Source organism: Sinocyclocheilus anshuiensis, unplaced genomic scaffold (assembly GCF_001515605.1).
Source record: "Sinocyclocheilus anshuiensis isolate Anshui unplaced genomic scaffold, SAMN03320099.WGS_v1.1 scaffold1021, whole genome shotgun sequence".
NCBI lineage: Eukaryota > Metazoa > Chordata > Actinopteri > Cypriniformes > Cyprinidae > Sinocyclocheilus > Sinocyclocheilus anshuiensis.
This window is the reverse complement of record NW_015554136.1, coordinates 464,776-475,627: the sequence shown is the minus strand read 5'-3', so window position 1 is coordinate 475,627 and position 10,852 is coordinate 464,776. Positions and strand designations below refer to the sequence as shown.

At 38.5% G+C, this 10,852-nt stretch overlaps 1 protein-coding gene across 1 annotated transcript in view; it reads left to right on the top strand.

Annotated features, from left to right (window-relative positions):
• Positions 1-6,431: 6,431 nt before the first annotated feature.
• Positions 6,432-10,852, top strand: part of LOC107670379 (low molecular weight neuronal intermediate filament-like) — a gene marked incomplete at its 5' end in the record, with an annotated part of 9,214 nt that continues 4,793 nt past the window's right edge. The window contains one exon of the mRNA XM_016462959.1: positions 6,432-7,283. Coding sequence (XP_016318445.1) covers positions 6,432-7,283 — 852 coding nt within the window. The remainder of the gene's footprint in view (positions 7,284-10,852) is intronic.

Genomic DNA, 10,852 nt, shown 5'->3' with positions numbered 1-10,852 from the left:
CACACTTACTCACCCTCGCACACACACACTCGTCCTTCAACATGCACTGCCTCTGTAAGCTAAACGAAATAGGTTTATGTCTGTTTTACAGCCATTTCTATGCTGTTACTTTTTAAGAATTGGGCTACTTTGATGTTGACTGCTAAATATGTGGTTAAAAGGAATGGACTTAAAATAGAATAAAATAAAATAAAACAAAAAATGTAGAGGGTGTGTTTCTGTTCACTGTCTGAAAGAAATGTATTGTTTGTGGGTTTGATTCATATTCATTTCAATTAAAGTCATGCAGGTCCAGAAATACGTGACCTGGATTCGGCCGTCTTTGCTTGTTTCATGAGCACTTTCGGTCAGCTTTTAGTTGTGTGAGATGTACATTTCTTGTTGAAATTTCTTCTTTTTTATTAATGGAATTTAAGTGTTTGTGACCCTGGAGCACAAAACCAGTCATAAGGGTCAATTTTTCGAAATTGAGGTTTATAAATCATCTGAAAGCTGAATAAATAATCTTTCCATTGATGTATGGTTTGTTAGGATAGGACAATATTTGAAAATTTGGAATCTGAGGGTGCAAAAAAATCTAAATATTGAGAAAATCATCTTTAATGTTGTCCAAATGAAGTTCTTAGCAATGCATATTACTAATCAAAAATTAAGTTTTGATATATTTACGGTAGGAAATTTACAAAATATCTTCATGGAACATGATCTTTATTTAATGTCCTAATGATTTCTGGCATAAAAGAAAAGTGGATAATTTTGACTGTATTTGCATTTTTGGCTATTACAAATATATACAGTACTTATGACTGGTTTTGTGCTCCAGGATCACATATATATAGCACTTTGTACAATACAGATGATATAGATGTTTCAAAGCAACTTTAAAGTAATGAACAAAAAAAAAATAGTGTTCATGTGACAATATTCTCAAATTAGGAAACAAGCTATAATTACACCTTCAGTTTCAACTAAAGCAGTTTAATTTATTTTTCAGCTCAGTTCATTTAATTTATTCTGTGTTTTCATTCAATATAATCTCCAGAGCATTATTAGTCTTTTATTAAAGGGATCGTTCACCCAAAACTAAAAACTGTCATCATGTACTCCCCTTCATGTTGTTCCAAACCTTAATGACCTGCTTTCTTCTGCAGAAATGGAGATATTGGACTCTATTGACTTTCATTTGTTTGTGTTTAACAGAATAAAGAAATGCATTCAGCTTCAGAACAACATGAAGGTGAGTAAAGGATGACAATTTGCTGAAGCATCTGTTATTTAATCTTTAATCTTTCTTGCGACTGGAATGCAAACAAATACATACAATACATTTTCATATTTATGTGCTTAATACAAAACACTGCAAGTGTACTTTTAGTATACTAAACTGGTATACTTAAAGTCTGTACATAATGCATTTTAATTGTGAGAAAGTAGTGCCGAAGTCACTAAAGATATACTGAAGTATGTTTGATTGTGCTAAAGTGGAACTATTGCAAGTATACTTCAGGTACACTTTAAATATCTTGCATTTAAAGACATTTATACATTTGCATACATAATATATTTTTTAATCATATTTTAGTCATCTATCGTCTATTATTGACGTCTGTCATATTTTTTTTAATGTTTTTGAAAAAAGTCTCTTATGCTCAGCAGGGCTGCATTTATTTGATTTATTTGTTCAAAACAAATAAATTTAAACAGTAATATTATGAAATATTATTACAGTGTAAAATGTTTTCTATATTAATATCTGTTAAGCTGTAATTTATTTCTGTGATGCGCAGCTGTATTTTCAGCATCATTACTCCAGTCTTCAGTGTCACATGATCTTCAGAAATCATTCTAATATGCTGATTTGCTGATTAGATTATATGTGTCCCTGGAGCACAAAAGCAGTCTTAAATCGCTGGGGTATATTTCTAGCAATAGCCAACAATACATTGCATGGGTCAGAATAATATATTTTTCTTTTATACAAAAATCATTAGGATATTAAGTAAAGATCATGTTTAATTAATATATTTTGTCAATTTCCTACTGTAAATACAGTATATCAAAACATACATTTTGATTAGTAATATACATTGCTAAGAACTTCATTTGAACAACTTTAAAGGCGATTTTCTCAGTATTTAGATTTTTTTTGCACCCTCAGATTCCAGATTTTCACATATGGGGAGGAGAGGAGAGGAGAGGACACGAGAGGAGAGGACACGAGAGGAGAGGAGACAAGAGGACAGAGATGAGACGGAAGGAGAGGAGACGAGACGAGAGGACACGAGAGGAGATGAGAGGAAAGGAGAGGACACGAGAGGAGAGGAGACGAGACGAGAGGAAAGGAGAGGACACGAGAGGAGACGAGACGAAAGGACAGAGACAAGACAAGAGGAGACAAGACGAGAGGACAGAGACGAGATGAAAGGAGAGGAGAGGAGACGAGATGAGAGGAGGAGGACACAAGACGAGAGGAGAGGAGATGAGACGAGAGGACAGAGACAAGACGAGAGGAGACGAGACAAGAGGAGAGGACACGAGAGGAGAGGAGACAAGGGGAGGAGGACACGAGAGGAGACAAGAGGAGAGGAGAGGAGATGAGATGAGATGAGAGGAGGAGGACATGAGAGGAGAGGACACGAGACGAGAGGAGATGAGAGGAGAGTAGATGAGACGAGAGGAGAGGACACGAGAGGAGATGAGACGAGACGAGTGGAGAGGACACGAGAGGAGAGGAGACGAGGAGGAGGACACGAGAGGAGACAAAAGGAGACGAAACGAGAGGAGAGGAGATGAGAGGAGAGGAGATAAGAGGAGACGAGAGGAGAGGACACGAGACAAGAGGAGAGAAGATGAGACGAGAGGAGACGAGAGGAGAGGAGACAAGAGGAGAGGAGACAAGAGGAGAGGAGAGGAGACGAGAGGAGAGGAGATGAGACAAGAGGAGAGGAGATGAGACGAGAGGAGAGGAGATGAGACAAGAGGAGACCAGAGGAGAGGAGACAAGAGGAGAGGAGACGAGACGAGAGGAAACAAGATGAAACGAGAGGAGACAAGACGAAACGAGAGGAGACGAGAGGAGACAAAAGGAGACGAGAGTAGAGGAGATGAGACAAGAGGAGACCAGAGGAGAGGAGACGAGACGAGAGGAGAGGAGACGAGACGAGAGGAAACAAGATGAAACGAGAGGAGACAAGACGAAACGAGAGGAGACGAGAGGAGACAAAAGGAGACGAGACGAGAGTAGAGGAGACGAGACGAGACGAAATGAAACAAGAGGAGAGGAGAGGAGGACACGAGAGGAGAGGACACGAGATGAGAGGAGACAAGACGAGAGGAGACGAGACAAGTCGAAACGAGAGGAGACGAGACAAGTCGAAACGAGAGGAGACGAGACGAGACGAGACGAGACTAAACGAAACGAGACGAGACGAGATGAGAGGAGACGAGAGGAGACAAGACGAGAGGAGACGAGAGGAGACGAGGGGAGAGGAGACAAGACGAGACGAAACGAGAGGAGAGGAGACGAGACGAAAGGAGACAAGAGGAGACTTTTATTAAATCAAAATTAAATATTTTAATTTAAATCAGCATAAATTTAAGCAGTGTAACAAATTATTCCATAATGTGTGATTATTATAGATGTATGTATATAACAATTTTTAGAATGACATAATTGAACGTATTTATTTATTACTTATTTACTTACAATACAATAATTAGAGCTAGTGCTTGATGCATACATAAATAAGTCTAATAATTCTCTCTTGATTTGGAGTTGAATGTTTTTGACAGGTTTTGTGAGATATGAGGTTCAAGTATGAATTTAGCACGAGGCAGAATGGCTTTAAAGTGTTAGATTGCAATAACTTTTTTTATTGTCTTTTACTTTCTTCAAAGCTTGTTCTACAATAGTCTATCCATAAAGAGTATTTGTATTTCTCCTATGTTTTAAACTTTAAGAGGATTTGCACAAGGAATTCCCTCCCTGAACACAAAGTCTCTATTTCAGTCTCAACACAGTAAGGAGGGCTTGTGAGTGATGGTCGTGTGTGTGTGTGTGTGTGTGTGTGTGTGTGTGTGTGTGTGTCTGTGTGTGTGTGTGTGTGTGCTTATACATATAGTGGGATGGGGTTTCACATAATACCAAACAATTTACATATACAATTAGTTCTAGTTCTAGACATATACAGAAATATCCATTAAATTTATGGAGATCATATTTTGTAACATAAATTGTAACAAAGTAAATAATCTCCTGTATCAATATACTGCATCATAATGCCACAATAAATAGAATGAGATATGTGTCGTTGACATTTGCAGAATAATGAAATAAGCTGCATTTATTTGCTAAAAAAAAGCCACATTTAAGCTGCAGATGAGTTCATGAGTCTATAACTCCCTCTAGTGGATGATTTATAGAAATACTGACAGTAGGGTTGATGCAAAGTCTATCTATCTACATTATATCTATTTTTTTCTTTTTATTTAGTTAGTTTTGTAAATCAATATTAAAAACTGGTGCTTAATTTACATTTTAATATGTCACAAAAAAACTTAATGGTACTAAAATAGATTTTATTGAATAGATTTTATCTAAATTATCTACATATAACATTTACAATATTGGAAAAATATATAAAATATATTAGAATATAATTGTATATTTTATATATTACTTTACAGACCCACACACACACACATAAATATACATAACAAGAATTTTATAATTTTGTTGCATTGCCAAATTTAAAATCAGTTTCCATTCAAATCAAAATATGAATGAATCAATGAGGCATTTATATAGTGCTTTATTGTGTATTGCTGTACAAACTTTTCTTTATTCTTAAAATATTTATGTAAATAATTTATTTCCTTTGATTTTATATATTTATATTGTATATTGATTTTATCTATCTATCTATCTATCCTATCTATCTATCTATCTATCTATCTATCTATCTATCTATCTATCTATCTATCTATCTATCTATCTATCTGTCTGTCTGTCTGTCTATCTATTGGTCCAGCCCTGAAACTTCAGTCTAGTTTTCTCTATTTCTGTATGTTCCATGCTGGGCTGGTTTCTGTTTGTCTGCAGTGGTCTAGAGCCTGTCAACCTCAAACAGAGGAAATGCGTGTTCTCAGGTCTTCACCGTGTCTCTCTCTCTCTCTCTCTCTCTCTCTCTCTCTCTCTCTATCTCTATTAGAGTGAACGATGGGCCTCAGAAACTCTGAGTGAAGAGAGCAGGACCTGCAGCACGTCTCTGATCATGCTAAAGGCGTCCTGAGGTGTGTCTCTGCTCCAGGCCTCGTCTCAAGCATGTGGTGTGACACACCGATACTGCTGACTCATCAGGAAAAAGTGCTTCATACAGAACACCGGCTTCTACAGCGCTCATCAGTTTGTGACATGCACCGTATCGTCCTCCGTAAGCCTTTTTAGATGCACAGTGTGTGTGGGGGGAATGCAGAATGTCAGCTGATTTGGAGTCTGCAGGGGATTCTGCATCAAGGAGGGTCATCAGGGTGAGAGCTCTGTGTCTCATTCAGTATTCAGACACTGCAGAGGCACAGGCTGCCACCCGCATTACAGACACTCCTCCTCCCACTGCAACATGCTTCAGTCCCACACACACACACACACAAACCCAGCCTGATGCGTCACACTTCTGCCTGATGCTTCTGCACCCTATTGCTTTAATACAATCTATTTATCATTTCTTTGGAGATTAACAATGAATATAACAAAGATCATTATTATGATAAATGATAAAGTAACCATTTCAGCTACACTAAATGGAATACTTTGGTTCCCCCGAATCTTCTGGATGCCTCAAAAATGGATGCCCGATCTCATGAAAGTGCGTTTCAGTGGCACGATTTTCTGTTTCTATCTGACGTACTATTTATACGCAGAAATTGACTTTGGCGTGCTTATGGTATGCAATGGTTAGGTTTAGGAGTGTGAGGTGCGTATTATAGGCTATGTACGCCAAAATGCATATCATATGCAGGCTAACAAAGTGCGTGTCATATGCACGCAAAACTGCGTATTATATGCACGCCAAAGTCACTTTCTGCGTAATAGCACGCAAAATACAAAAAAATAAAAAAAATAAATCGTGCTACTGATATGCATTTTCAAGTGCCTCAAAACCTTAGTTTACGTACCCCTGACAGCCTCTATAGTGATCGAAGGAACTTTCCTCTGAGGAACCCAAATGTAGTTTTTCATGCATTTGCACGTCTTTGACCTTTTTATTTATCCTCGCTTTTGTAGATGACAATCTCTATCCAGAAGGGATGAGTGGCCACAAAAGCAGATCGAGGCAATGAATGAGTGAGCTCTCTCCTGGGACTCTGTCTTTTTGCTCAGGGTTGCAGGCTTGCCCCTTCACCACCGCCCATGCGTCAGATGATGCTCGCGGTTTCTGGCTATAAAAGACGCCTGCGCGCCATCCCGACTGGCACTCTCTTTCTCTTTCTCTTTCTCTTTCTCTGTCTTCCCACATCCACACACTTACTTCACTCACTCGGTCTGTGATCGCCAGCGTTTCAGCATCAGCTATTCCGGCGATATGTACACGAGCAGCTCCTACAGGAAGATTTTTGGAGATGCGCCGCGGCGCGTCCCGACGGCGAGTTACCGCTCCGGAGCTCAGCATCAGCAGCAGCATCAGCACCGCACCTACGGCTCTCTATCCCCAATGATCATATCCTCAAGTTACCGGACCAAACGCGGCTTCCAGCCCATGCCAGACACCGTGGACCTGACGCAGACCACCGCCGTCACCAACGAGCTGAAGATCATCCGCACCAACGAGAAGGAGCAGCTGCAGGGCCTAAACGACCGCTTCGTGACGTTCATCGAGAAGGTGCACAACCTCGAGCAGCACAACAAAGTCCTGGAGGCGGAGGTCGCGCTGCTGCGCCAGCGTCACAGCGAGCCGTCGCGTCTGCACGATCTCTACGAGCAGGAGATCCGCGAGCTGCGCGCGCGCGTCGAGGAGCTGACGCACGAGAAGAGCCAGATGCACCTGGACTGCGTGCAGATGAACGAGGCTCTGGAGCGCCTCAAGGACAAGCTGGAGGAGGAGAGCCGGCAGAGGGAGGAGGCAGAGAGCAGCCTGAAGGGATACCGCAAGGACGTGGACGACGCCACGCTGACGCGCCTGGAGCTGGAGAAGAAGGTGGAGTCGCTGCTGGATGAGATCGCCTTCCTCAGGAAGGTGCATGAGGAGGAGCTGCAGGAGCTCCAGGCGTCGCTTCAGTCCACGCAGGTATGAAACACCTCAGGTTTCATCATTTAAAACAAACTCTTTTGGCTAGCACTTTCCAGCTGTTCTGTTAACACTTACATACATGTGACCCTGGAGCACAAAACCAGTCATGAGGGTCAGTTTTTTAAAATTGAGATTTATACATCACCTGGATAAATAATCTTTCCATTGATGTATGGTTTGTTAGGATAGGACAATATTTGAAAATCTGGAATCTGAGGGTGCAAAAAAATCTAAATATTGAGAAAATCATCTTTAAAGTTGTCCAAATGAAGTTCTTAGCAATGCATATTACTAATCAAAAATTAAGTTTTGATATATTTACGGTAGGAAATTTACAAAATATCTTCATGGAACATGATCTTTACTTAATATCCTAATGATTTTTGGCATAAAATAAAAATGTATAATTTTGACCCATACAATGTATTGTTGGCTATTGCTACAAATATACCCCAGCGACTTAAGACTGCTTCTGTGCTGCAGGGTCACACTGGGACACCATATTAAACCAGCTAAGACCAGAGACCAGCCTGGGCCGAGTTATGTTTTTACACTGATTTACAGATTTACATCTCAAATAACTACATAAAGTGCAATAGTTCCAAAGTCATCGCTACATAACATTTTTAATTCTAGTGAAACAAAACTACTCGGTTAAGACAAATACTGCAATAAAATACGTTTTGCATAAGTTCAATTTGCAGTGTAAGATAGATCTTGAATTTGATTGAAAAAAAATGACAAAAAAAGCGTATAAATAAAAGTATGAGCATCATAGAAATCCACATTTTGCATATGCATTAAATGTTATACACAATATAATATTTTTTTCAATTATTATTCTAAAATATGTTTAATAGCTACAAAAATTCAGTTTACAGTGTAAGACAGATCTTATCTGATAATTATGAAAAGCATAGAAATACTTTTTTGCACTGTCGTTCATGACAGTGTGATTTATGCTGTGGCATAAAGAAGCATATCTATGGGAAGAGCATTTTTATCAACTTACAGTAAATTTAAACAAGTTGTGGTTAAGACAAATATTTCATATGCTTTAGATTGTTTGAAAATTGCTGCATAATATATGATGTAAAATGTTTTGTCAGGAAACAAATATGTCCTTACAATATTACATATTATTATAAAGTTAATATTTCGATTATAATTGTAATGATATTTAAATTATATTTTTATATTCAATATGAGTGAATCATCCTGACTGCATTGGTTTACATCAGTTATTTTAAAGGTCATATCAGGTATTTACAGGTTTTTCAATGCATGATAGAACTTGTGAAAAGCATATAAATACCAGAAATGCAGTGAAATACTGTGTTTATTAATAACTCAGCGTGTGGGCATGCATGTCATGATTTACAGCACTGCAGCGCAGACATTCAGAACCAGAGCCTGCAATGCAGCAGAACCTCCATTCATCTCGCTCACAACTTCAACAGCTCCAAAAGTAGATTTAATGGATCCAAGACAAGGATGAGCACTTAGGGTGAAATGTATTGAAAGCTGAAAGGGTTGTTGTTGATGAGAAGTTCACACCGGTGTGCAGATGATGATGATGATGATGATGATGCAGTAGCGCAGGATTTTAGGTGTGGCTGCAGAGAGCTTCACACTCACTCTAATTCTGCACTACAGAAGATAACATTTCCAGTTTCATTTCAAAGCATCCTGGATAAAAGTCATAAACTTTTCTTCAATGTTGCATCTGAAAATAAACCATCATCATCATGCATCTTCATGCATGGATTGCTGTTGTTGATGAAGTGGCTGATGAATTGCTGTTGCGTTCCGGCTTCATCTTTCCTTGTGCATTAAAACCCCTGAGTGTGCGCTCCATCCCACAGCCCCGAGGGCTCAAAACTTCATTACCACACGTTACACTCAAAGACAGATTAAATGCACCATGCTTTTTCACTGCCAATGCAACTTCACTACCTGATGGACATCGGTTTATTGATTACATTCACTCTAAAACGGTTTATTTATCAGTATACTCAAATAAACACTGACAAATTTGAGCAACATTTTATATAGGGAAAGAATGTCTCATATTTATGCCAACTAATATGTGTCCCTGGAGCACAAAACCAGTCATAAGGGTCAAATGAGATTTATGCATCATCTGAAAGCTGAATAAATAAGCTCTCCATTGATGTATGGTTTGTTAGGATCGGACAATATTTGAAAATCTGGAATCTGAGGGTGCAAAAAAATCAAAATATTGAGAAAATCATCTTTAAAGTTGTCCAAATGAAGTTCTTAGCAATGCATATTACTAATCAAAAATTAAGTTTTGATATATTTACGGTAGGAAATTTACAAAATATCTTCATGGAACATGATCTTTACATAATACCCTAATGATTTTTGGCCTAAAAGAAAAATGTATAATTTTGACCCATACAATGTATTGTTGGCTATTGCTACAAATATACCCCAGCGACTTAAGACTGCTTTTGTGCTCCAGGGTCACATACATGCAAAAGTATATATGTATGTATAGCTGTAATTTATTTTCCCTTTTAGCTCAGATGTAAATGGGTGTTTCAGGGGATTAATTATTCATTAGGAATCAATAATGATTCAGCAACTAAATTGCAGTTTCCTCATCAGATCAATACTAGTCAGTTTTACAGACTAAAGACTATTTATAGTTATTATTGAGAACTGTTCAAAAGTTTGGGGTCATACTCACCAAGACTGCGTTAGTTTGACCATAAATACAGTAAAAGCAATAATATTTCGAAATATTGTATTTCTTATTGCATTTTAAAAGAACTGTAATGCGACAGTCTTCAGCGTTCCATGATCCTTCAGAAATCATTCTGATATGCTGATTTGCATTTCTGATCATTATCAGTGTTAAACAGCGCAACAGTTGTGCTGCTTATTATTTTCATGGAAACTGGGGTTCAGGATTTTTTTATCAATATTTTACATGATAAATGTCACTTTTGATCAATTTATTGCATCCTTCTAAATGAAAGTATTTATTGACCACAATCTTTTGAACAGTGGTGCAATTCTTCTTATTATTATTTTTTTCATATTAGGTTATGTATGTGACCCTGCAGCACAAAAGCAGTTTTAAAGGGGTGGTTGATTGCGATTTCACTTTTTTAACATTAGTTAGTGTGTAATGTTGCTTTTTGAGCATAAACAATATCTGCAAAGTTACGAAGCTGAAAGATCAATGCAAACGGAGATATCGTCTTTTAAGATTCTGTCAGTTTAATGCCTACAAAAACGGCTGGTAGTGACTACAACGAGTTACTTCCCGGGTTCGTGACATCACAAACCCAGATAAACCCCGCCCTCGGGAAAAGGCAGCAAAGGGGGCGGGGCCATGCTGCGCTGCTTTAGAGAAGAGGAAGAGAAAACTAGAGGGGCACGTAAAAATCTATTCATATATGAATCGCGATTCTGTTTTCTAACGATTCTAATGGATTCACACGTTTCAAAACCAATGTTCTAAAGCAGCGGTTCTTAATACTGTTCCTCGTATTCCCCTGCTCTGCACACACTCTGCATCTCTCTCTCTCTCT